The sequence below is a fragment of the Lampetra fluviatilis genome, chromosome 10 (genome assembly GCF_964198595.1).
Source record: "Lampetra fluviatilis chromosome 10, kcLamFluv1.1, whole genome shotgun sequence".
Classification (NCBI taxonomy): Eukaryota; Metazoa; Chordata; class Hyperoartia; order Petromyzontiformes; family Petromyzontidae; genus Lampetra; species Lampetra fluviatilis.
The window spans coordinates 2,403,875-2,430,451 of NC_136284.1; the positions used below are offsets into that span (position 1 = coordinate 2,403,875).

A 26,577-nucleotide genomic window follows, 5' to 3' on the forward strand; every position below is an offset into this window, starting at 1 on the left:
CCATCATCAACCACCATCCTCACCACCACCATTCTCACCACCATCATCCTCACCATCACCACCATCACCATATTTTCCACACGTGTCAACTTACCCCGGGTCCCTTTAACGAGCGATCCGGTGACGTTCCCTGCTGGCCGCGCGCATGCGCAGTGCGCGCGTAGCGGCGAGGCGCGGCCGGTTCCCGCGCCTCCTCCTCCTCCCGCTCCATCTCCTCGCTCCCTCCTCCTCCTCCTCGCTCCCTCCCCTCCTCCTCGCTCTCTCCTCACCGCCACCGCTGCTGTCGCTGCCGCTCTTCGCTCACCTCGCAGTCGCCATTCGCCCCGTGAGCTGGCGTCGGGGTGAGTGAGGATCGCTATAAGGGGGAGCGTCGTCCCCCGTCCGCCCCCCCGCACCAACTTGGGGAGAAGTGGGAGCCTCGTCTCGGGCTCCGCGGCGGCTCCGCTCTCCTGCGCCTCCAGCCACGAGGCGGCTCCGCAGGCTCCGTGGCTCCTCATCCTCCTCAGCCGCCCTCGTCATCCTCTTCCTCGCCGGTCCCGTTACACCCCCACACCCCTCCCTCCATCATCCCTCATCATCTAATCCCTCATCATTTAATCCCTCATCACCATCACCCCGGGGCGGAGCTTGGTGGTTTTTCGCTGTCGGATCAGTGGCCGTGATTCCCGGGGCTTCTGTGACTTTTACAAACTGGGAGTGTGGTGGAGGTGGTGGCGTGGAGGTGGTGGTGGTGGCGTTGTGGTAGTGGTGGTGTGGAGGTGGTGGCGTTGTGGTGGTGGTGTGGAGGTTGTGGTGGTGGTGTGGAGGTGGTGGTGGTGGCGTTGTGGTGGTGGTGTGGAGGTGGTGGTGGTGGTGTGGAGGGGGGCTGCCTGCCTCCGTGACGGCGCCACCCGCTCCGCTGCCGCCGCCGCTGGCTCCGTGAGGGCGCCTCCTGGGCACGAGGCGACCACGCAGCGGGGCTCCGACACGGCGCCGCTGGACTGGCTCAGGTGACAGCCCCCCCCCTGCCACTACCCCCCCTGCCACTACCCACACTGTGGCACGGTACCCACCACCCCACCACCATCACCACAATGATATCGCCTCCTCCTCCTGCTACTGCTGCCGTGAGCGTTCCCTTTCCTCCTGCGCCTCTTCGTAAGGCGGCACGGGTAGCGCACGCCGTGTCTCTGTGTGTCTCTGTGTGTAGCAGTGTGTCTGTGAGTAGCAGTGTGTCTGTGTGTGTCTGTGTGTAGCGGTGTGTCTGTGTGTAGCGGTGTGTCTGTGTGTAGCGGTGTGTCTGAGTAGCGGTGTGTCTGTGTGTAGCGGTGTGTCTGTGTGTAGCGGTGTGTCTCTGTGTGTAGCGGTGTGACTGCGTGTAGCCGTGTGTCTCTGTGTGTAGCGGTGTGTCTGTGTGTAGCGGTGTGTCTGTGTGTAGCGGTGTGACTGCGTGTAGCCGTGTGTCTCTGTGTGTAGCGGTTTGTCTGTGTGTCTGTGTGTAGCGGTGTGTCTGTGTGTAGCGGTGTGTCTGTGAGTAGCGGTGTGTCTGTGAGTAGCGGTGTGTCTGTGTGTAGCGGTGTGTCTGTGTAGCGGTGTGTCTGTGTGTAGCGGTGTGTCTGTGTGTAGCGGTGTGTCTGTAGGTATGTGTCTCTGTGAGTAGCCGTGTGTCTGTGAGTGGCGGTGTCTCTGTGTGCGGCGGTGTCTCTGTGTGTAGTGGTGTGTCTGCGTGTAGCGGTGTGTCTGCGAGTAGCGGTGTGTCTGTGTGTAGCGGTGTGTCTGTGAGTAGCGGTGTGTCTGTGTGTAGCGGGGTGTCTGTGTGTAGCAGTGTGTCTGTGTGTAGCGGTGTGTCTGTGTGTAGCGGTGTGTCTGTGTAGCGGTGTGTCTGTGTGTGGCGGTGTGTCTGTGTGCGGCGGTGTGTCTGTGTGTAGCGGTGTGTCTGTGTGTAGCTGTGTCTCTGTGTGTAGCGGTGTCTCTGTGTGTAGCGGTGTGTCTGTGTGTAGCGGTGTGTCTGTGTGTAGCGGTGTGTCGGTGTGTAGCGGTGTGTCTGTGTGTAGCGGTGTGTCTGTGAGTAGCGGTGTGTCGGTGTGTAGCGGTGTGTCTGTGAGTAGCGGTGTGTCTGTGTGTAGCGGTGTGTCTGTGAGTAGCGGTGTGTCTGTGTGTAGCGGTGTGTCTGTGTGTAGCGGTGTGTCTGTGTGTAGCGGTGTGTCTGTGTGTAGCGGTGTGTCGGTGTGTAGCGGTGTGTCTGTGAGTAGCGGTGTGTCTGTGTGTAGCGGTGTGTCTGTGAGTAGCGGTGTGTCTGTGTGTAGCGGTGTGTCTGTGTGTAGCGGTGTGTCGGTGTGTAGCGGTGTGTCTGTGAGTAGCGGTGTGTCTGTATGTAGCGGTGTGTCTGTATGTAGCGGTGTGTCTGTATGTAGCGGTGTGTCTGTGAGTAGCGGTGTGTCTGTGAGTAGCGGTGTGTCTGTGTGTAGCCGTGTCTCTGTGTGTACCGGTGTGTCTCTGTGAGTAGCGGTGTGTCTGTGTGTAGCGGTGTGTCTGTGTGTAGCGGTGTGTCGGTGTGTAGCGGTGTCTCTGAGTAGCGGTGTCTCTGTGTGTAGCTGTGTCTGTGAGTAGCGGTGTGTCTGTGTGTAGCGGTGTCTCTGTGTGTAGCGGTGTGTCTGTGAGTAGCGGTGTGTCTGTGTGTAGCTGTGTCTCTGTGAGTAGCGGTGTGTCTGTGTGTAGCTGTGTCTCTGTGTGTAGCGGTGTTTCTGTGTGTAGCGGTGTGTCTGTGTGTAGCGGTGTGTCTGTGTGTAGCTGTGTCTCTGTGTGTAGCTGTGTCTCTGTGTGTAGCGGTGTGTCTGCGTGTAGCGGTGTGTCTGTGTGCCACGTCCACGCCGTGTCTCTGCGTGTGTCAGTGTGCTGTGTCTGTGTGTACGCTGCAGGCTATGTCCAGGCTGTGCTGGCTCGGGGTTCTTGTCTGGCTATGTTGTGTTTTGCGGTTGTGTCCACAATATGTGCGGACTATGACATACTGCAGTGCATCTGTCGAGAGCTGTGCTGTGTCCCGTGTGAAGCTATGCTGCCTGCGTTCCCGGCTGGTGCTCGAGCCGTGATCTATCCCGGCTGTAGCCTTGCTTGTTGTGTCTGTGCTGCTGTTGCCTGGCTGTAGCCTTGCTTGTTGTCTGTGCTGCTGTTGCCTGGCTGTGCCGTGTCATCATAACAGCACTGAGACGGGGCACAGCTGACAGCTCGTGTCCGTGGCATTAGGTGGGATTGAGTGGCGCCTTGCCTGGCTCAATGCGTGCTGGTCATGCGGTTGATTTCCGGCAGTCGTGAGCACTCAATCTGTTCATTAATTTCCGTGTGTGCCACACACACGTAAAATGTATCAGTGGCGCAGACGGTGAACATTGTGTGAAACTCGACGGGTGTCCATTTGCGCCAGACACGAGTCTGTGGAGCAATACCGTAGCAGAGTTTAATTGAACCACGTGACCGTTTGTAGAAGCAGGTGAGGGTTACATACAACGAGGCGAGAGTTTGGAACCTAGTTCGAGTTTATGGAACAAGCTTAACGTTTATGGAACCAAGTGAGAATTTATGGAACCAGCTGACAGTTTATGGAAGCAAGTGAGAGTGTATGGAAGCAAGTGAGAGTTTATGGAACCACCTGACAGTTTATGGAACCAGGTGAGAATTTACGGAACCAGGTGAGAGTGTGTGGAACCAGGCGAAGGGCCCATTGATGTCCGTGGTTGATGAAGCTTCGTGCCGATCACGATTTTAATAGAAACGCTGAAGCTCGCCACCGCCGCCTCTGCGAGCCTGACTGGGGACGCGGCGGCGTGACAGCGCGGTGCTTTAGTTAATATTAACGACGGTAATGATAATGAGCGCTGACATGATCCCCCGAGTTATGGGGACGCTGACAATCTGTGGGGGGGGGGGGAGCTGAGCGCCGATGTGAGTTAATGACTCCTCGCTGACGGGCACCTCTGTCTATTGTTTACGTGTTTGCGTCATTATGACCGTGTTTACACGTGTGTGTGTGAGAGAGAGTCGTGTTACTGTGTGATGTGTGTACACAAGAGTGAGCGGTGGTGTAGTGGTTCATGCACCGCGCTACGATAACCCGGCGAAGCGAAATCGGTTCTCCACCGCAGCCAACGTCGGTGACGAATATCTGAACCGGTCCTGGGCATCCCACAGGTCTACTCAGCCCTAACTGAGTACCGTGTGCGCTGTGTAAACATCAGCACTGGGGACACAAAGGCAGCCGGGTGTATTGGCCTTCATAGATGCTTACCAACAGCACTTGCCCAAAGAGACTGTTGAGGCTATGGGGTGGATATTTGTCTTTGTGAGGTGTGATTGTGTCCTGTGTTTGTTTACGCAATAGGGAGTGGTGGTGCAATCGTTAGCGCACTCTGCTGCAGTCCTCACGATCTGGTTTGAATTCCCTGGCCACAGGTCACATCAGCTGCGAGTGGTTATCTAAACTTGGTCTGGGCCTCCCATAGGTTGACTCAGCCTTAAATAGGCACCACGTACTAGTGTGTAAACATCATCACTGGGGAGATGAAGGTGGCTAGGCACAGTAGTGGCCGCGCAACCTCACCCTTTGCTATCCAGGAGATGCTCACTGAGTCTGAGGACTCGTTTTTAGGATGGCCCTGCCAAGTTTCTTACGTGGTAGGGGGCGGTGTTGCTGACGTTTAATCCCAGTTGAGTAATCTGCAGGTCGTTTTTCAGCATTGGGATGCTCAGCCGATATCAGTTTACATTGTTTGTTTTGAATCTACATCATGGGACCTCCGTTGCCAGTACCAAAATATGAGAATAGTTTTTCCCCTTTTTTTCTGGCGTCCTCTGGTCTTACACCGTTTGAGACGAGGCTCCGAAGAAAGCTGTCTCTGGTGTGGACCAATCAGTTTCAAAGACAATGCATATATTATCAGTGTGTTTTTTGTTTGCATTCTGACCACAAGTTTTGTGGTTAATGCAGACATGATTCCTTGTTAAAGGTTTCATTTTGGTGTTTTAACATCTTAACACAGCTGTTTTGTTGCCAGAAAAAGGGGAAAACCTATTCTCATGTTTTGAAGCTATTTGCAGAACCAAAGAAGCTGGAGGAAACCCTTTGCAGAAACATGGAAGAGCATTCAAACTCCACACAGAGAGGAGTGCTGTGTCGCAAATCGAACCCAGGCTCTTCTTGCTGCGTGTGTGCGTGTGAGAGAGAGTGTATGTGGTGAGCGGTGGTGCAGTGGTTGGCGCACTGCGCTACAATTCCTGTTCACGGCCAGCACCAGTGAACCGGTCCTGGGCCTCCCCTAGGTCGACTCAGCCTCAAATGAGTACCTGGTGCGATGTGTAAACATCGCCACTAGGGAGACAAAGGCGGTTGGGCGTGGTGCTTGGACACCCACCCCCTTGTGTGCCGTGACGGCCTTCATAGGTGCTCGCTAACAGCACTTGCCCCAACAGTCTGTTAAGGCTATACTGGGGATCTTTGTCTTTGTGTGTATGAGCTTGTGTGTGTGTGTAAGATACAGTGTGTTTGTGTATGAGAGAGTCTGATTGTGTGAGTGTGCGGGAGGGGCTGTGTGTGAGTGACTTTGTGTGTGAGTGACTTTGTGTGTGTGGATGACAAAGAGTGTGTGTTTAAACGGTAGTGCAGCGGTTAGCGCACTGTGCTATGAATCTGGAGAGCAGTGTTCAATCCCCGCGCACGGCTAATACCAGTGACGATTATCTTGAGCTTCACTTCGGTAGACTCAGCCTTAAATGAGTACCTGGTGCGATGTGTAAACATCATCGCCACGAGAGAGACAAAGGCGGCCGGATATCTTGCTGGCCACCAACCCCCTCGTGTGCCTTGCAGGCCTTCATAGGTGCTCGCTAACAGCACTTGCCCCAAAAGTCTTAAGGCTATTTGGGGGATCTTTCCGTGTGGTTGGGTAGTTTGAGAGTAAATGTGCTTGTGTGAGCGTTTGATTGTGAGTGTGTGTGGTGTGAGAGTGAGCTTGTATGTTTGTCGTTGTGAGAGTGTGATTGTGCGGGTGATTTTTGTACGAGTGCGTGTGTGACTGCAAGTCATCGCAGTCGGTCAACCCATAACACCTGGGTCTCATCCCTGACCTCTGGCCAGCGAGCTTTCAACACTTCTCGTGGCCTTAAAGTGTACCTAGCTTGTCACAAGCGCTGCAGTGACATCACCTTGACTTGGTGGGGAATGACATGGCTGTTGTTATTGCTGTTGTGCGTCTGTGCGAGCGAGTGTGTGACTGTGCGAGTGTGTTGCTACTTGTGCTTGTTTGGTTTAATTAATGCTCGTTGTTGGACGCTCTTCTAAGTGTGCCCGTGTGGCCTGGAGGGACTGAATCATTAAAGCGCAGTCGATGCCGGCACTTTCATTTTTTTAAGTTGGCGCACGTGCTTTGATGACGGCAACGTTGTTGAGAATCGTAGCAATAATCGAAGAATTATTATCCGAGTAAAATCCTTCACTCCTTACTGTGGCTATGTGACCGAATGTCATTTCATGGTTGAGTCACAAAGAAGTGGCACGCAGGCACACAGACCAAAACGAGTGTCTCATTTAGCAGGCATGAGCCCGAAGAGACCACATCTAAGTTTTGCACGGCTAGCTCTGGGGTCAGATTAAAAGAATCCAGTGGTCGATCGCCTAAAATACATTTTGAAAAGTTCCACTTAAAGTACTTGGTGGAATATTTCACCAACCCCCCCCCCCGCCGTCCAATTAAACTGCCCCTTTTCACGTAGGTCCACCATGATAGCCACTTGAAGAGAAGGCGTGGATTTCCCCTCAGATGTTTGGTATAAAACAATAAGTGGACTGGGCACCTGGCTTCAAACAAGCCAAGTGACGTTCAGTTGGCGCCGCTCTTGTTTACGAATGAAGGGGAATTCGCAATGCGTCGTTTTGCGTGGCCCAACCGCGTTTTTAAGTTCCTTAAAGGGCTGGTGGCCCGTCGCTCCTCGCAAGTGATGCCAGCCTCCTGACCGGCGTCACCTTCGAATATCCGGGGGCACGACTTGATGCGTCCACGTGGCTGCGCCGTCCGTGTCACCCGTCCCGGCGCAGAGTTGACGGCACCTGTGTGAAGTTGACGACACCTGTGTGGTGCAGTGTTGACGGCACCTGTGTGAAGTTGACGACACCCGTCCCGGCGCAGAGTTGACGGCACCTGTGTGAAGTTGACGACACCTGTGTGGTGCAGTGTTGACGGCACCTGTGTGAAGTTGACGACACCTGTGTGGTGCAGTGTTGACGGCACCTGTGTGAAGTTGACGGCACCTGTGAGGTGCAGTGTTGACGGCACCTGTGTGAAGTTGACGACACCTGTGTGGTGCAGTGTTGACGACACCTGTGTGAAGTTGACGACACCTGTGTGGTGCAGTGTTGACGGCACCTGTGTGAAGTTGACGGCACCTGTGAGGTGCAGTGTTGACGATACCTGTGTGAAGTTGACGGCACCTGTGAGGTGCAGTGTTGGCGGCACCTGTGTGAAGTTGACGGCACCTGTGAGGTGCAGTGTTGACGGCACCTGTGTGAAGTTGACGACACCTGTGTGGTGCAGTGTTGACGACACCTGTGTGAAGTTGACGACACCTGTGTGGTGCAGTGTTGACGACACCTGTGTGAAGTTGACGACACCTGTGTGGTGCAGTGTTGACGGCACCTGTGTGAAGTTGACGGCACCTGTGAGGTGCAGTGTTGACGACACCTGTGTGAAGTTGACGGCACCTGTGTGGTGCAGAGTTGACGGCACCTGTGAGGTGCAGTGTTGACGGCACCTGTGTGAAGTTGACGGCACCTGTGAGGTGCAGAGTTGACGGCACCTGTGAGGTGCAGTGTTGACGACACCTGTGTGAAATTGACGGCACCTGTGAGGTACAGTGTTGACGGCACCTGTGTGAAGTTGACGGCACCTGTGAGGTGCAGAGTTGACGGCACCTGTGAGGTGCAGTGTTGACGACACCTGTGTGAAGTTGACGGCACCTGTGAGGTGCAGAGTTGACGGCACCTGTGTGAAGTTGACGACACCTGTGTGGTGCAGTGTTGACGGCACCTGTGTGAAGTTGACGACACCTGTGTGGTGCAGTGTTGACGGCACCTGTGTGAAGTTGACGGCACCTGTGAGGTGCAGTGTTGACGGCACCTGTGTGAAGTTGACGACACCTGTGTGGTGCAGTGTTGACGACACCTGTGTGAAGTTGACGACACCTGTGTGGTGCAGTGTTGACGGCACCTGTGTGAAGTTGACGGCACCTGTGAGGTGCAGTGTTGACGATACCTGTGTGAAGTTGACGGCACCTGTGAGGTGCAGTGTTGGCGGCACCTGTGTGAAGTTGACGGCACCTGTGAGGTGCAGTGTTGACGGCACCTGTGTGAAGTTGACGACACCTGTGTGGTGCAGTGTTGACGACACCTGTGTGAAGTTGACGACACCTGTGTGGTGCAGTGTTGACGACACCTGTGTGAAGTTGACGACACCTGTGTGGTGCAGTGTTGACGGCACCTGTGTGAAGTTGACGGCACCTGTGAGGTGCAGTGTTGACGACACCTGTGTGAAGTTGACGGCACCTGTGTGGTGCAGAGTTGACGGCACCTGTGAGGTGCAGTGTTGACGGCACCTGTGTGAAGTTGACGGCACCTGTGAGGTGCAGAGTTGACGGCACCTGTGAGGTGCAGTGTTGACGACACCTGTGTGAAATTGACGGCACCTGTGAGGTACAGTGTTGACGGCACCTGTGTGAAGTTGACGGCACCTGTGAGGTGCAGAGTTGACGGCACCTGTGAGGTGCAGTGTTGACGACACCTGTGTGAAGTTGACGGCACCTGTGAGGTGCAGAGTTGACGGCACCTGTGTGAAGTTGACGGCACCTGTGAGGTGCAGAGTTGACGGCACCTGTGTGAAGTTGACGGCACCTGTGATGTGCAGTGTTGACGGCACCTGTGAGGTGCAGAGTTGACGGCACCTGTGAGGTGCAGAGTTGACGGCACCTGTGTGAAGTTGACGGCACCTGTGCGGCGCGCAAACTGTGGGGAAGGGAGGGGATGGAATCAAAAGGGACAGCGACGTCCGATAAGTCGGAGGAATGCGTGCGCGAGCTCCCGTATAAACGCTGCGCGTATGGAGCGGCTCGCGAAGATGATGCATCGGCACGCGTACGCACGGCCGGGAGGCTGACGAATGTCACCGGCGTTCCCGCGTCGGGCGCCGGCCCAGCTCCCCGCGCCGGCGCCTCCATTCCCGCCCCTCCCCAACCCCCCCTTCTTGTGCGAAGCGCCGCGTGATTCCTGACGTGCGCATTTTTTTTATGATCATCGCCCGCTATTAGTGGCGGCGGCGGTAGCAGTGATTTTTTCTGACGCGGCAGCTACCGATAGCGTGCCGTCGAAAAATCACGCTGCGAGGACGGCGTCGGGAGAGACGGCGGAGGAGGAGACGGGGGGGGCACGGGGACGTCGAGGAGTTGCCATCGGTGTTCGGGCGCGCGCCTCCCTGAAAGTAAATTTGCGGGAGTTCAATAAACCCTCCCAATTATTTATTGAACTGCAGATTGCCTGCTGATGTGTGGGGCTCTGATAAACCTCAGCCGTCATTTGCACCGAGCCTTTGATGTGCATCGCAGATGCAGGGTGGTTTTTTGCCGCAGATCCGCGGCGTTGCTTGCCGAGTGATTGTTCTCACCCGCAACAACAATTGGCGGTGGTTCTTAATTACTGCACTTCAGTTTAAAACATTTCTTTTCTTAATGAATGTCTTTCTTGAATGTCACATTTTTGTTGTTGCGTACAATGGGAAAGTGTCTTAAGCCCATTGCAAACGGTTAACTTCTTTGTTTTAATCGGATAGGGTTTGGATGCTTTGCCGTGCGCGTGCATCGTGAGAGTGTGGCGCTCGGGTCGATGACGACTCCATTCCAATTTGGATCGGATCGACTCCGGAGCTAGATCTACTCTTGAGATAGATCGGCTCTGGAGTTTGATCGATTCTTTGCGAGATCGACCTCAGATCTTGATCGACGTAAATGCGACCATGTGGATTAGGATCGATATTGGCTGCCCAGGATGTGCGCGGAATGCGGTTGCAGTGATACAAGTCCATTGCTAATGCAGAAGACGTGTAAATACTCAGAATATTTATTTAGACTGGAGGAATCCGATAACCTATGAAGCTCTTTTTCACAGATGTCCTGTATGGGCGGGTCGGCAACACTTGTGGCCAAAGTGCTCACCGGCCGTTCTATCAGAGACAGTTTACGATTGAGTAGTTTCACACGTATAGTATATTGGGGTGCTCTAATATTCATGGTCCTGCGATGCTGTAAGTTGTTTTGGTTATTGTTCGCGATTCGGACATTACTTTATATTACGAGGGTGCGCGGCAATATCTACCCTCGTTTTTTATAGTCCTCATAAGCGCGGCGCATGTTTCAGCCATGCGCCAAGTTGGAGAGTATTACGTTCGGAGCCCTAATACATACACACGTTATATTTGCTTTTGAACAAATCTATCCAAATCAGCGTTTGTGGGATGGTTGTCTGGCTCTCTGGGCAAAACTGCAATATGTGAGCGTATGAGCGGAGTGTGCCTGGACTTTCTAGATTCCTCTCTAAATCTGCGTTGAAATCCAGCTCAGTGCTGAGCGACCAGAGCTCATTTCCGCGCGAGATCCACGGGCACTGGAAGCCTGACAGCCTCGACGGCGCCATCCCTCGTCGACAGCACAAAGCGCTGTCTCATTTCGCGATTCCGACACTCGGAATGAAACGGGGTGGCTCTTCCCCCAAGCCGAGCCGAGCGTCAGAGCTGGCGCCGTTCGGTTTGATGGCACCTTTGGCAGCGGCGATCCACGGGGGGGGGGGGGGGGGCTCGCTGCGCCAAGCTCGCGTTGCCAGGGACCCGCCGCCTTTGCTTAGCAAAGCAGCGTCGGATGGAAACGATTTCGAGACCCCTCGCTAATGAAATATACAGGGGCCCCTTCCAAGGGTTCAAGTTCACGTGCCCATTGCTGTGTGTTTTTTAATTGAACGGGGAGGGTGGATGTTGTGTTGGGGTTACAGGTCACGTGGCAGGAAACGGAGACCATGGGCAGCGGAGTGGGGGGGTAGACCTCGGTGATTTTTGGGGGGCGGTGGTGGGGGGGGGGAAGTGGCTGCAGGAGGGAGGGGGCGGCAGCTCTGGGCTTTAGCGCTGGCCCAGTGCAGGGGATTTCTGAAAAACAGTAATCGCAGCGACGCCACTCGTGATCCGTGAAATCTGATGTCTCTGGATTCCATCACCGGGGCTCCCTGTGGTGGCAGGGTTCATCGGGGCTTCACGCCAGTCCTGCCTTCGCTCTCCTTTGCTCCGTAACTTTGTGGTTGAGTCTCCCAGCTGTGTCGCTTTGTAGCTCATGCAGCAGTGCGTGCGTGCGTGCCTGTCAAAGCGATGACAAACTGCGGCACTTCGACTTGCTACGCCCCACGATACACAGAGTTGTGTTTCCTTGCCCGGCACTTGCTGATCGATTACCGCCGCCTCGCTATAATGTGTGCTTTTTCCCTAGAAAGTGCGATTGTGCAAAGTCTGTATAAACCGCTGCTTTCGCTTGCAGCTTCTTGCCCAATAACGGTCACGGTTAGGGCTGCGGTTATGGTCACGGTTTTAAAAATAATTACCTCCTTGAAGTTTTGTTTTGTGGCAAGTGGAAAGTAGATGGCGGCACTTGAGAAATTGTAAAAGCTGTAAGGGAAGACATGCATGTTAATAATTGATAGCAGTGACTGTTGAATGAAAAGATGACCATAATGTTATCTGGCAAACACAGAAGGAGTGGACCTCCCATTGAGCAGTGGTTGACTGGGACACCTGCCAGAGAAGGCCTTGTCGGTCACTGCAGTGGAGAGCGCGCGGAGGGCAGTCGTGTCGAACGTAGAGGCAGAGTTAGGCGAGTTCCGTCGAGGATCGTGGAAAGAGAGTGACGACGACCATGGTGGGTCACACATGCCGAGTTCAGTGCTCGAGGTCATCGTAACGGACAAACCGCTCAAATTGTACACCGTGGGGTTTGCGTTGTCAGCCAGGAGTTCCGTAACGCGTGCTCCCGACCGGCTGCGGCCGCAGCGTGCTCCTCATTTCAGCATTTCCCACGCCTCTTGCCTATGTCAGTGCTATTCTGCCTCCCGGTCAGTCCGAGCCTCGCCTCTGCATGCGCTCGCTAGGTCGGGGGGGCACACGAGCCGCCGGACCCCCCTCCCACCCTCCGGCCATTGATTGATTAATGTAACGAGCATTGCACTCTGTGCCCCCTCAATCAGCACCACCGTCGCCGCACATCCCCAGGAAGACAACAATAAGAAGACGTCCCCTGCCAATTGTTCAGTAAAAGCACTGCTAACGACTCTAATTGACTGGGACCCGGGGAGAGGGAAGCGTGCGCCCGTGGTCTGGGCACGGACTGCTCGCCACCAGGACGCAGATGTCCTGCTCACCACCAGGACGCACGTGTCGGAGTTTGCCTGCCATGCTAAAGGTCGCGGCTTTCGACGCTTACAAAAAAAAGAATGAAGATGACTCCACTTGCAGTGGCAGCTCGCGGGACACCGTCGGCGAGGATTAGCGGACGACACGGCAGGGGCGGCTCGCGGTTGTGACCGTGTCGCTTGCTGCGTGCGGAGAGGACGCCTCCAGGGCTTTATCCGTAGAGCAGTCTTAATTAAAACGATCGCGTAGCAATGTTGATAATTGCATGAAGTTGAATGTTGAGAGAGAGGTCATCCAAGGGTAAATATACGTGCGCACGCACGCGCCGCCATGCTCTGCAAGGATATGGTCATCCCTTCAAGATGTGCACGCGTCATTATATTTTTAGCTTCATGCAGAAAGATCCCTGCCACGTTCTGTTCACACTTCATGTCCTTGATGATTGGGATGATAATGTGTTCCCCGCAGAGTGACGGGTCAGCATTTAGGATGGCTGTGAGCAGCCAGCTCGGGGTTCTTCAGAAATGCTGGCAGGCGTAGTGTGGTGGGAATGTGTTATCACTGAGCACTGACCTGGGCTGGGAAAACGCTGTATACTGACACATGGTTGATAAGAGGGAGATGTTCTGGTGTTTTCAAAATTGCATTTATGAACATGTAGGAGTCAAGTCGGCGCTGTACCATGCCTATGCACGCACACGTGGGTGTGTGTGTGTCCCCAGCAGTCTGGTATCGCTGGCTATACGGGGATGTTTGTGCGTGTTCTCTTTGTCTGTTATGGAAATAATGAGCCAAATGGTGCAGCACAATTTTTTTTTTAAGTCTATCTGGCGAACTGTGTATTATGGTTGTATAGACACACATATGTATGGATATATATTTATAGGAAATAGTAATTGTATACATGGGTTAAGTATTTCATTTATTTTAGAACAACAAATCAAGTCCCTATATATCAAGATTGAGAAAAAAACGCTTTATTAGGAAACAAGTAACCATTTAAATCTCGCCAGCAGTTTATCGCGGTATTGTGAAATATATATATCCAAGCCTGAAAAGATATAATCTATCAATGCGAGCATTTATTAACATTTTGGTGGCGGGCGGTGGTGAGGGGTGGGTTGGCCAGGTTACACCGCTAGAGGAACGGTACGAACAACGTTATTCTGCCCGGCAAAGACGGCGGTTCCACACCGGAGCAAATGAGACGGTGGCATCGGCATTTCGAGAGAGCGGGCACGTTCAATGGGAATAACGCGGCATGTGGAATGTTTTGGCAAAATGACTTGCGCAGCGTTTACGAATGCTCTCACAGCTGCGGTTCCTGCTGCGTTGTATTGCGTGCAAAATGGTTGGCGTGTTCCGCCTTTCACGCTCCTAACCACGTGAACCTTTTTTTAATATTTCATGCTCGATCCATTTGTATAAGCGCGCGCACCCGAAACTAGCGTTGACGAGTGCTTTCTGTCGGGGCTGCTTAGTCACACGCGCAGCGTAATGCCTCGTCCCCTTAAAAGAGAGAGGGGGGGGAGGGGGGCGAGTTGAGCAATCGCCCACTTCCTCAACGACCGACGACCACAGGGCCAGACTTGAGAAGCTTAGAACCCCCTTCTGCCCTGCCGGTAGACTGGGGCGGACACGTGGCTTAGTGGCCCCAAAGAGAAAAGTGAGACAGGGATACTGGATGTGGTGTACCCTGCGTGGGCATTTTTTTTTCAAGTCGCCGATCCAGTGCACACGTGGCCGAAGTGACGGCCCTGGACGATTTGGTTTCCACGTCCCTGCGTGTTCTGTACCATACATGCGTGCGTCTCGCACATGACAAAACACGGCCAGGATGGTTTTCACAACTTACGAACACTCGCTCGTTTACCCAGGAAAGCCTCGCTGAGTCTCAAGACTTTATTTTAATGAGGGTCCTGCCAATTTTATTCACAGTAAGGGGGTTGATGTTCCCCGTAATCGCAATTGAGTCATTTTGCAGGTGAATTTTCAGCATTGGGATGTTTGGCCAACACTAATGACATTGTGTTGTCCTTCAGCTACGGGAGGGAACTGTAGAACTCAGAGGAAACCCACGCAGAAGAGGGGGAGAGAACATACACACACCACACAAGCTTCCCTGTCAGGAATCGAACCCAGGCACTTCTTGATGTGAGTCACGGGTGTTGCCACTGCACCGTCCTGCCGCCCATAGAATTCAGTGCCGTCTCCGCAAGACCCATGGGGCTGATGAGCTCAAGTTATTTTTCTTTTACATATCTTATTTATTCTTATTTTAAGTGTTTATTATTATTTTATTATCTACAATTTCACCGCGACAGGCGATAATGCATTGTGCAGATATACAGCACAGTTATAATTTTCTATCAAACTATTAAACAATTATTATTTTACCAGCTAGGGCCCACTGAGCTATATAGCTCTTTCAGAAGTGACCTGGCCACAAATGATAGTTCAACGAAGTGACTTGTGTGGAAATTTATAGCAGCCAAATACTATGAACGCATATTTATAAATGTGGAGGGAAAAACTGGAGAGAAAAATCCACGTCACCATGGGCAGAATATGCAAACTTCAAATATACAGGCATCGGGGTCGGGATTGAACTCACGACCTCCCGCATACCAGGCGAGGGAGTTAACATCTTGCCACCGTAGCACTCCATTATGTTTAAACCTCCACCCCTTCCCCCGCCTCCAACTCTTGTGGTCACACGAGCGGTGTTAACGACAGAGCTGGCGATTACATTTCCCGTTGTGCAGCTGCACCGCCACCGCACACGCGAGAATGCGTTTCAAGATAAAAAAAATATATCTGCCACATTTTGCTGCGTTTCCATCGGGCAGCGGCAGCAGCAACGGGCGACATAATTAGGCTGCACTCCAACAATGCCAAGAAAGTGCTTTGTCTGCGGAGGTCCACACACACTCCACTGTACCCCCCCCACCGACTATTTATAGACCGCCATGCGGCCGTCTAATGTGAGTCACAGCCGGTTGGCTGGCAAGGCCGTTTGAAAAGAGTCGTGCGGCAGTGTCGTGGTTTGCGTAGTGTCTCGTCTGCTTTTGGTCTGCGGCGGTGCTGATTCTCTGCCGGTGGCCGTGCTGGTGGTGGTTGTGCTGCTGCTGCTGCTGTAGGAGCGACTGACGCTGGGCAAGCCATGCGGCGCTTTGCCTACTGCAAGGTGGTGCTGGCCACATCGCTCGTGTGGGTGCTGCTCGACGGGTTCCTGCTGCTCTACTTCAGCGAGTGCAACAAGTGCGAGGACAAGCGCCACCGGGGCCTCCTGCCCGTCCTGAGCGGTGAGTGATGGCACCGGCAGGGTTGAGGTGTGCCAGAGGGGGAGCGGAGGCTGCGGCACCGACGCGAGCGATGACCGTAACTGTTTCTCCGCGTGATGTTCGGTACTTTTGTATGCAGGCCTTCCCATGCCGTGTCACGCCACGGGAGGTGGTTGACCGAACGTCACGCCCTGGTCAGTGCCGGTTGTTGGTGAAGGTCGGTGGCCCCAGGATCAGTTCTGATGACACCCGCCACTGATGTTAGCCATAGCCAGGAATCAAACCGCTCCACCCCATTTAAACATGTAATTCACTTTCCCGCCTGTCATCCAGCGGTGTGGCGTGGGTGGCATGGGCCCCTGTGAAAGGAATTAATTTGGGCCCCCTGTCCAATGTACTCATCTCTGCATAGCCCAGCACCTGGATCCCTCTGGCCTGTGGGCCCCAGTGCAGTTATACCGCCTGCGCACTCGATCACTCTACGTCCTTGTCATCTGTTACATATCGAGTTTATAAACAATCGTGACTTGAGAAAAGGGCCCTTAGAAATCTATGCGATCTGCCCAACCCGCACGTTTGTCTGGCTTGTGTCGTGGTGTTTGTTTTGACTGAACGTCCCGTTTAAACATTTCTATGCCTGTTCTCTGCAGCATCTTGGGATGCTGCTGTTTAATGAGATGCTAATGCCAATTTTTTATTCTGTTTTTAACTGTTATCATTATGAAGGGGGAAAAAAAATTTGCACAGATATTGTTGAGTCTTAGTTTCACCACCACCACCATCATCATCATTAGCCACAATCTCTGCATTCATTGATGTATGTCGAGGTTAAACAATACAGCAACACCTTTTGAAAATTGGGCCCCGAAAAATTGCAGCTCACACGTTAATCGCAGAGCAGATGCGTCCTGAAGTTCTACATTGCCCTCATGCTAGATACTAAAGAATGCGATTGAACCAAGCCGTTGGCTTCCTGTGGTGTGTGACGCCAAACCTGATAAATAACAGGCGAAGCCCTCTGCCGATCGCTAGTGTGTGTGTGTATACAAGTAAACTGTATATATGGGATATGTTAGATCATCTGTGAATAGGCTTTCCCCTTTTTTCTGGCAACAAAACAGCTGTGTTAAAATGTTAAAACACCAAACTGAAACCTTTAACAAGGAATCATGTCTGCATTAACCACAATACTTGTCGTCAGAATGCAAAATAGTCCACACCAGAGACAGCTTTCTTTGGAGCCTAGTCTCAAACGGTGTTAGACCAGAGGATTCCAAAAGGCGTGGGGATTGATGTGGACCAATCAGTTTCAAAGACAATGCATGTATTATGAGAGTGTTTTTTGTTTGCATTCTGACCACAAGAATTGTGGTTAATGCAGACATGATTCCTTGTAAAAGGTTTCAGTTTGGTGTTTTAGCATCTTAACACCTGTTTTGTTGCCAGCAAAAAGGGGAAAACCTATTATCATATTTTGGTACTGGCAAAGGACGTCCCATGATGTTAGATCACCTTTCAGGCACAATGCGTTCCTAGAGACCCCGTCATAAATCGGAACCAATATTCCAATAGATACTAACAGTAAAAACATAATTTGCCGATGTGTTTTTCCTCTTATCGGCCATATCTAACAGGGTGTAAAAGGTAAAGATCCACACAGAAACGCTTGGGAATAACGAAAGCTCCACGCCAAATTGCATCGGAAACCAGACCGACTCCGTTCAGATGTGTTTGGAGTCGTGTTGGTAAGATGCGTCACAAATCAAGTTTCTGCGTCGTAAATCGATCCACGGTGGCGTTATATGAACGCCGTAAAGCGGAGACCGCCTGTCTTTATTATCTTGATAACCAGGATCAAGCCCCATGAGAAGTGAAGTTTCTCTGCCGAGGGAGGAGATGGCGCAGTGCCCTTTATCCAAGAGAAGCCTCGCTTCGTCTCACGGTTGGGACGTTTGGCCAATTTGTTTGCGAATGTTGTGCTTCTGGAAGCAAAAGTGATCGACCCAGAAAATACATCTGTATTTAAGAGAATAATATTCAGGAATCCATATAAATAGGTCATTAACACATCTGCTATATTGACATGTAGCAGGACACAAGAGGAGTTGAGGTTGGCAGTGTTCCATCCAATATTTCCTTCTGAGGGTGTGCCTGATACGTCTGGCACGGCGTCTGGCACGGCGGCTCCCACGCTGTGACCTGGTCTTGATTCCGCACGAGTTTTAATGTTTTTCAAGCAATTTCGTTAAAATTGCCAAAACGAAATCTCTCCGAAGGTCGCTCGCCAACGCCGCCATAAATTACACCAGGCTCGGCATCGGCGCGTATCTTGGGCTGCGCCCCACGCATGATTTGCGAGTTTGCTGCCGGTAGGGCGGTCGCGGGGGCCTGCGGAGGCTTCGAGCGGGCTCCCGGCAGCCTACAGAGCCCCCGCGTTCTGCTCGCCGAAAGGCTTGGGTACATTTAGTTTTCCCCCAAGCCGCGTTGCTTGCTGTTGGCGATTACGCGTGCGCGTGCGTGCGACGCACCACGCCAGACGGAGACAGGTGTGATGGTGCCTAAAAGGTCTGGTTTGCGCGGTGCAAAGGTGGATGGGAGTGTAAATTGAAATTGCCACCTCCGCAATCCCCTGTGTTGCCTCAGCCTATCTGAAGCCCCTGCTGGTATATCTCAGGTGTCCTGCCATACTTTAAAGTAACGTCGCTGGGTACAAATTCAATGACCTTTGGCGAGATGGAGGTCACGGTGGTTATGGCACAATCTGTGTCGCGTTTCGCCCGTGCGAGTTGTTGCGTTTGGATGTTTAAAACTTCACTTCCAGCGTTTAGGCTGGAGGTGGGGCGACGATGTTTTTTTTTTCTAATTACTTAAGCAGAGAAGCCAGCTAAGTTTGAAATTAAAAGCAAAGTCAAATGATTGGAACCCCGCATGCACATGCAGCTAAGTGGCCTTGGGGCACTAATTCATGATTAGCGTGGAGGAAGCAGCGTTCATACCCAGCAGTGGTCGAGCACTCAAGGTAATGGCCATCACGGACGGCACGCGGCATTCGGCAATCACTCGATCCGTAAACAACAATCTTGCCCTCGCAGAGCCGGGATAAAAACACGCGGATATAATAGCGCCCGCTCGCTGTCTAGCACTTTTGCACCGCACTACGTACGCCTGTACAGCAGCCCTCTGCCAATCCACTGCTGGATGGGGTCGTCGTGTTAAACGGAATTGAAAATGTGCACCTGCCCGCTCTGGCAGTGTTCATATACGTACATTTATTTTTATTTTAAATTAAAACCTCCATTACAGTAATATTTTCACCACCGGTAAGGTGGAGTACGATCAAACATCCCCCCCCCCCCCCGTGATTGACAGGGCATTGGGGGAGGTCTTCATTCAATAGTGGATTGATGAAGGCCTGTAAATCATTATTATTGTTGTAATATACCACAGTGTATCCCCGGTAAGGGCAGTGACCTTAATATCAATTCTTCAATAAGATCGATCTTTCATAGAGCCCCATGGATTACTCTTATATTCGCAGGAATAACATGACGGTGGCACGCACCATTCACGGCAGACTCCTGTTTACCGCTAATTAAATGTCTTGGCTTCATGGTGTGCCGAAGGATCGAGTGGCTTCTCCCCCGCTCAGTGCTAAGTTGAGAGAATGGTGGAGTTACGACGCTCTGCACAGGGCTCCAGAGCTTCGGTTATGATGCAGGGAGAGAGGCAAACAAAAATCCTCTATAAACCATTATTTCTTCATTTTCGTTGTATGTTTTTTTCCCGCCCTTAATACACGCTGGCACAGCAGAGAAGGAGGCACGCCGAGTATATAAATGGTGCAGTCATTCCGAATGGATGTAATCTGTAGAACTGGGAATGTAAGCTTTACACTCTAGTGGCATTATTTAGGAAGGGGCCATTTCGGACGTCACTTTCTCATTAGATTTCCCATTGAACCAGGGGCAGGTGATGGGCGTTTTTTGTCCCAGGCTAATTTGGATGCTAATTGAATAATGGATGTAGCCCGAGCGTTTCATTTCTCCAGAGCTTCCAAAGATTACGCGCCTCGCGGAATGATTTAATGACACTATTCGGCGTTTTCAGTGCTGATGCGGTGATGTTCCTTTTTAGCCGTCGCGTTCGAAAGCATAAATTGCCGTGAAGTACGGCACGGAAGGCGCCGCCCTCCTCTCACTCGGCAGAGCTCGCGCTCACTCGCGCGGGAGAGACAGAACGAATCGGCAAAAATGCGACAGCCCTTCTGGGATGCCCGCCCGGTGGTTGTCTTTGGGAACGGATGTCCAAGCAAAATATGATGAACGCTTTCTATATGTTTCTGGGCCTGCGCAGAGACCTGTAAATCGATGGAACGTTTCCTATGAAAGTGGGGGGGGGGGGCGTAGATGTGCGTGCTATTGTATGGCCGCATTACATTACGTTAATTTGGATTTCATTAACCTGCTCGAGTAATAATACAATTTAAGTAACACAACTCCTGACGTAAAGCATGACCGCTGCTGGCCCAGCATGCACGCTTGTCGCTTGGTTGACTCGGCGCAAACGCGGCGCGGGAGGAGATGAAACACGTCGTCTCCGTAGCTCTTACGATATCGCCAGGGGGCGAGTGTTTACAACGCGCGCGCGCACACATGTGCGCGAGTACGCGCACACACTCGTGCACACACATGCGTGCACACACATGCGTGCACACACATGCGTGCACACATGCGTGCACACACATGCGTGCACACGCGCGCCTGTATGTGCACGCTCCGCGGCCCTTGCCACGACGAGAGGGCCCTGGCAATAAACACTCTCCGGCTAATCCCCCGCATTTTCCATGGACACAAATGCCTGCCAATTACGGAGTGGTTTATCGAGTGCAAGTGTGTGTCTTCCGGAGGGCGAAAGCGCGCGCACGTGCAGAAGGGTCTTGTCTTGTTTGTTTTGTCTGTATGACACGCTGAAGCAAAAGGTCGCCCAACGTTACGATCGCTCCTGAGGAAATCTCCATTCTCGAGTATATTAATGTGAGATGGAGAAAAATACGCCCGTGTTTAGCGGTCAGTGGCTTTGAAAAGAAAGTCAAGTGTGCACCTGTGGTGCACGTGTTTAGTATGAGAGTCGTGTTCTCAAATGTTGTCGCTCGCCCCCACCCCCAAACCCCCTCCCCGCCGCCAGGTTCCATTCCCACTAACGACCACCATCGGTGACGAATATTTGAAGCAGTCACGGACCTCCGCTAGGTCGACTCGGCCTCATATTATAAGTACCTTGTGCGGCGTGTAAACATTGCCACTTGAGAGACAGAGGCAGCCGGAGCGTGGTGCTGGCCACCCATTGCTTTGTGTGGCGTGTCGTCCTTCATAGCTGCTTACTAACAGCACTTGCTCCAACAGTCTGTTCAGGCTATACGGGCGATCTTTCTCTTTTTGTCTATTCATGTACACACACACATTGCAGAAGCGGTGGCAGAGTGGAAAGTGCGCTCCACTACGAAACCCGGCGACCCAAGTTCGATTTCCGCTCATGCCCGACACAAGTGACGAATGTTTGATCCGGTGCTGTGCCTCGCCTAGGTCAACTCAGCCTCAAAGGAGTAACTGGTGTGGCGTGTATACATCGACACTGTGGAGACGAAGGCGGCCGGGCGTGGTGCTAGCAACCCACCTCGTCTGCCATACCGGCCTTCATAGGCTCTGGCTAACAGCACTTGTCCTAACAGTCTTTGTCTTTGTGTACGTACTCCTATATCTAAAGCTGCTAGCTGCACTGGCTTCAATTAGTACGGTTGGCTACGCACGGTACGAAAGAGGTTCAACATACATACATACAAGTTTTGCGTGTATTTCACAAGTTACGTTTATTGGCCACGATTTCCGCTAATTTCCGCGTGAATTAACGCACCTGACTTCTCGCGGCCACTAAGAAAACGCACGTAACCATCGTGAGCGCTCCAATGTGAACTCTCCTTGACGCCCCTGTAGTGGAATGAACGTGCGTTACACTCGCGTAATAAGATGACTCCGTCCCCGTGTTGCAATAAAATAAGCGTGTTGATGCAAGGTGTTACTTTAACAAGTGTGAGTGCGAGACCACTCTCTTTTAATATCATCCCATTTCACACTTCCCGGCACCACTGACGGAGCGTGCGCGACGAGAGTTGGCGACGCATCTCGGGAGACGGCACGTGTCACGTCGCACGTGCGCACAGGACACATGGCGGAGCGTTGACCCCCGCATGGCGCTCTTAATTCCTTACATATATCACCGCTGTAGCGAACAATCGATAAATAGAAAAACAAAGGATTATTTTGGCTGTAGATTATCACAATCAATGGCAATTATCAAAGAGAGGGCCGGCTGCTGCGCTGCGGCGCGGAGTGAAGCGGAGTGAAGGCGGGTGAGTGACGATCCCTCGCTTGGCTGCCCCCTTCCCCCTCCGACGCTGCCCCCCTACCCCCGCCCCCCCCCCCCCCCGGCCTGTAGCGACGGGGTCCCCGCGAGGATGACCCCGACCGCGGGAGCCACGCGGCACGCCGTGGGTTTCGGGGTCGCGCAGTCAAAGGTCGCGATCGCAGGCCTGGGAGTGCAGAATGTGTGCACGCAACCGTGGTTGCTCGGTAGTGAATTATATTTTTTAAAAGAAATATGATTAGGGTTAGGCTTTGCCGCTATTGACCTGTCTCACTGCGTAGGTGAAAGGGCAAAAGTCATTGTGCTGCCAGCAGCTGCGGCTGCGTTAGCAGTGGATCGTTACGTTCACATGCCGTACACATGCAGGCACACGCAACACATTGAGTCATCGTTTAGGCTTACGGACTGCAAGTTCAGTTGGCGAGCTCCTATGAAGACATGTATGCCACTTAAAAAGGTATGGCCAGCCCTGATGTTTTTGACACGCCATGTACTCATTTAAGGCCGAGTTGACCTTGGGAAGACCCATGACACGTTAAAATATCACTTGGCACCGGCGATGTGTGGCGTGGCTGGTAAATTATCCCAGAGCTCACAGCTGTGCTCAATGCTAGAACCACCACTGACACAAATTTACATAAAAACAAAGACAATAGCTTTTGACAGAGTGTTGGGGCAATGTGCTTTTGACGAGCAGCTGCGAAAGCCGGGACGGCAAACTGGGTGGGTGGTTAACACCACACTCGGCCACCTTTGTCTCCCCGAGTGCTAATGTTTACATATCACTCCAAGTACTCGTTTAAGGCTGATTCGACCTGGAAGGGGGGGGGGGTACTCAGGACTGGTTCAGATATTCGTCATTGATGTTGGCCATGAGTGGGAATCGAATTCATAGCGCAGTACGCTCACCACTGCAGCATCGCTCTCCAAAATACAGATAAACACGTAGAAATACACAGCACGTATTCATCACATATAGACCCATCATGCACGTTGTTTGCCATTTTATAACAGTGTGCGGCTACATTTTTTCCCACAAATAATTACAGTGCCGGTGAAATTAGTACGCTCACATTTGCATTTTTTCTCGACGTTCATTTTTTTTTTCCTTCCACTAATGACCTCACACGCAAATAATGAAGCTTTTGTTGAGTGCAGCAATTTCACCACGGGTAAACTATGACGAAAACAATCGGCACTTGTTCTCAGCCCGGGGTAAATGTTAAGGGTGCAAAAATGCGGCATCAATAACCCCGCAGCTTACGCGCGCATACTGCAGTGGTGCATGTACAGCACCACTCAACGATCAGGTGGAACCCACCAGGGAGGGACGCTTTGACCGGGCAGGTGGGAAATGGGGGGGGGTAGGTGAGCGTGAGGGGGGACAAGTGGGCATGATTGGGGGGGGGGGGGCGCGGGGGGGTGGGCAGGTGGATGCGAGGAGCGAGGGGTTACGGCAGGTTGCAGGTTGTGAGCTTTGAGGCCCTTGCCTGTGCTGTGTGGAGCAGGCTGGGGCAGGGTGGACAGATTGGACATCTGACGCTCCGCGCTGGATGTGAAATCGTTTTTATTTAATCCCTAAGAGCTTGCGGTGGGATTCTCGCCGCTTTTTGAAAATTGTTTCCCGATAAAGTTTTTTTCTTTTTTAAACGTCCTGAGCATAATTCCGCCAAGCGTAATCTCAGACAACAGATATAATCTTTATATTTTTTTCCCTTCCTAATTCCGGTAATGGTTTGAGCAATTTAAATCTGTGTTTATATATTTGCAGTACATTTTTGTGTGATTAATATTTGCTCGCAATGTCCACACGGCACCAATTTGCGGAAGCGCTAATGCGGCATCTCCACCATCCCGCCGTGACACGCGGTGTTTGCCGTGCTAATTGCCTCGTCTTCCGAGTTCAGATCTCTCAAAGAGATCTCCAGCGATCTTATTGGTCGCGGAGAAAATTAATCAACCGCCGTGTTTGCCGTCACTTGTGTACACAACACACGGCCGTCAAAGTCGTCGGATATTCCACCCGGTGATTACTTTTCAACGCTTCCCCAACTAAGGTTGAGCGTGTGTCCGCATTAGCTCTGTTGCCCCGTGTGTGAATCTCACGAAGGTGATCCAGCGTGAAGGAAACTGACGCGAAGCCGAGTTACTTTGGAGCGTCCTAGCGACGCGAGGTGCCCCAGGGAAATGATGCGGTAGCCGGTGGCCGTCCCCAAACCAGGCCCAGGAGGGGCAAACGAGGGAGCTCTTGAAAACCGGCCTAATCGAGCGAACGGTTCGCCAGAACTTGGAGCCACCAACTCGAGCACGAACGACGCAGTTGTAAATATGCAGACGACGTTTTTCTACCTGGCATCTTTCATGCTTCGTTTGTTTCTCAGTCCACTTGTCCTGGTGAGGGTCGTGGCGACAGCATGTTGAGTAGTGGCGGTCCAGACCTCCCTTCCCTGGCGACAGACTCTAGCTCTTCCTGGGGGAATTCCCAGGTGTCCCCAGGCCAGCCGAGCGACATAGTCCCGCCAGCGTGTCCTGGGCCGGTCCCCGGGGTCTTCACCCAATCTTCCGTCCGGATAAATTTAATTCTTCCCGGAGTGTTTACAGATTGAATGCGTAGGTATGGTTTTTTTCCGTGTTGTAGTTTGTATGTGAACGTGAAGGCAAGTTGGGATGGAAGTGCTCGCAAGAGGCGCGTCCGATTTGCATTGCGGCCAGTAGCCAGATACACGAATCGGTTTGCGAATGAACATCATGAACTTCGCGAAAAACATGCAGCCACATTGCCGCTAGAAACACAACTTCCTCAATATCGCCGCAATGCCTTCGTCCCTCGTTGCATGCCGCCCGCCAGTCGTCTGTGCAGCTCGCAGTTTGTTCGTTCAGTTGGTCACCGACACGCTCCGCGTTGATAATTGTTTTTTTACCCTTCTATTTGGCAACAAAACTGACACCTTTTTTTATAAGGAGTCATGTTTGCATAGACCACAATACCTGCAGTCATAATGCAAACTAAAAACATAACTCTGATAATGTATGCACTGTCCTTGAAGTTGATTGGTCCACACCCGAGACAGCTTTCCTTAGAGTCTAGTCTCACATGGGTTGGACCAGATGACGCCAAAAGGCGCACAACTCAAAGACAATGCACCATCAGAGTATGAGAGCTCGGGGTAAGCATTTACACCATTGTCACCTCATTTGCCAGTAAAAAATATGATAATTGTTTTTACCCTTCTATCTGGCAACAAAACTGACACCTTGTTTAAAATCCTTTATATTCAGTTCACTTGTTTGCTTGCTTGCGCGCTTACGACCGTGCAAATCTTTCGGTCGTTTTTTAACCCACTTCCCGTGATCCAATCGAGCTGACATTTTGCACACAGACTCGTTGTGCGTGACAATTTATTTTCGTGAAAAATGTTTTCCAAAATGTTACACTTTTTAGGAAAAAAAAAATTATATTTAATTACCAATTGCTTAATGGTGGCAGGCAATCATCTGACCCATAGGTGGCAGCCATCTCAAGCCAGAGGACGAGAGGACTCTAGCCGCCACGCATATAAAGGATTTATAGTGAAAAACTTTGTTTTTACGGGTTATTTTTTTATAAGGAGTCATGTTTGCATAGACCACAATACCTGCAGTCATAATGCAAACAAAAAACATAACTCTGATAATGTATGCACTGCTCCGCGTTGTACGCTAACCGGAGCGTGGCGGCGACCACCTATGACGGCCAACTTCAACGTGAAGTGATAAAATCTAGCGTTGACGTGGAGCGCATTCTGCCGTTCGTGCGAAGTGGGGGGTGTCCTGCCTTTTAGAAAGCGATATTGAAAGCACGCACAGATGTTATTAATCACGTGATTATGTTTAATTACTCACGTGCCCAGCGAATGTATTCTGTTACGAAATTTTATTTACAGCTCTTTGTCGGTGCACCGCTGGATGATAGACCCCTCGTGCTGTGTCGGTCATGGAGGGTTATTTTTTGACCATCCTATCTGCACCTCCAATGAGCACGGTTGGCTACAACATACATACATACTTCACCATTCCGGTTACTGTGGGTTTATGTATGTATGCTGAACTCCTTTCGCACCGTACATAGCCAACCGGAGGTGCATGAGCGGGAATCGAACTCGTGTCTCTTGATGAAGGGGAGTGCCGAGGACAGGTTAAGGTGTCTGGTTGGTGGAGAGCAATGCGCTAACCAACGCGCCACCGCTCCACCCATATTTGTGACACAGTTCTGCCTTGCCAACGGGGTGGGTGGGGGAGACTCCGAGGAGAGCTCGTGGTGACAGCGGCTCGAAAGATGGAACGCTCGACACGCCGCCGGACCCGCGAGGCCACTCGCAAGCGTCGTCATCGTTGTCGTCCTTGTTACTGAGCGACGTGCGCCGTCGCCATCGCCGGCT

General features: G+C 52.1%; 1 protein-coding gene across 1 annotated transcript in view; it reads left to right on the forward strand.

The window, feature by feature from the left end:
* Window positions 1–795: 795 nt before the first annotated feature.
* Window positions 796–26,577, forward strand: part of LOC144934412 (polypeptide N-acetylgalactosaminyltransferase 13) — a 65,247-nt gene continuing 39,465 nt past the window's right edge. The window contains exons 1-2 of the mRNA XM_078860143.1: window positions 796–989; window positions 15,596–15,760. Coding sequence (XP_078716269.1) covers window positions 15,619–15,760 — 142 coding nt within the window. The 5' untranslated portion in view covers window positions 796–989; window positions 15,596–15,618. The remainder of the gene's footprint in view (window positions 990–15,595; window positions 15,761–26,577) is intronic.